General features: G+C 66.4%; 1 protein-coding gene across 1 annotated transcript in view; it reads right to left on the bottom strand.

Moving 5' to 3' along the window:
* MPI (mannose phosphate isomerase) overlaps positions 1 to 205 on the bottom strand; it is a gene marked incomplete at its 5' end in the record, with an annotated part of 1,695 nt that extends 1,490 nt beyond the window's left edge. The window contains one exon of the mRNA XM_010290131.1: positions 2 to 205. Coding sequence (XP_010288433.1) covers positions 2 to 205 — 204 coding nt within the window. The remainder of the gene's footprint in view (position 1) is intronic.
* Positions 206 to 232: the final 27 nt, after the last annotated feature.

A 232-nucleotide genomic window follows, 5' to 3' on the forward strand; every position in this document is an offset into this window, starting at 1 on the left:
TCATGATGGCGAAGTCTGGCACGGGCGGGTCGTAGAGGTAGACGCTGGGGTCGAGCTGGCTCTGCGCGGCCGGGAAGATCTTGGAGCTGCTGGGCGCCGGCGTGTAGTTGAGCATCTCGCACAAGGTGAGGACGTCGATGAATTTGGGGGTGAGCCCGGCGCGCACCGTGTTATCCGAGCACGCCATGCACTCCACGCAGTCTGCGGGGACGAGGCAGCGCTGTCGGCCCGC

This window comes from Phaethon lepturus, unplaced genomic scaffold, assembly GCF_000687285.1.
Source record: "Phaethon lepturus isolate BGI_N335 unplaced genomic scaffold, ASM68728v1 scaffold35036, whole genome shotgun sequence".
Lineage (NCBI taxonomy): Eukaryota > Metazoa > Chordata > Aves > Phaethontiformes > Phaethontidae > Phaethon > Phaethon lepturus.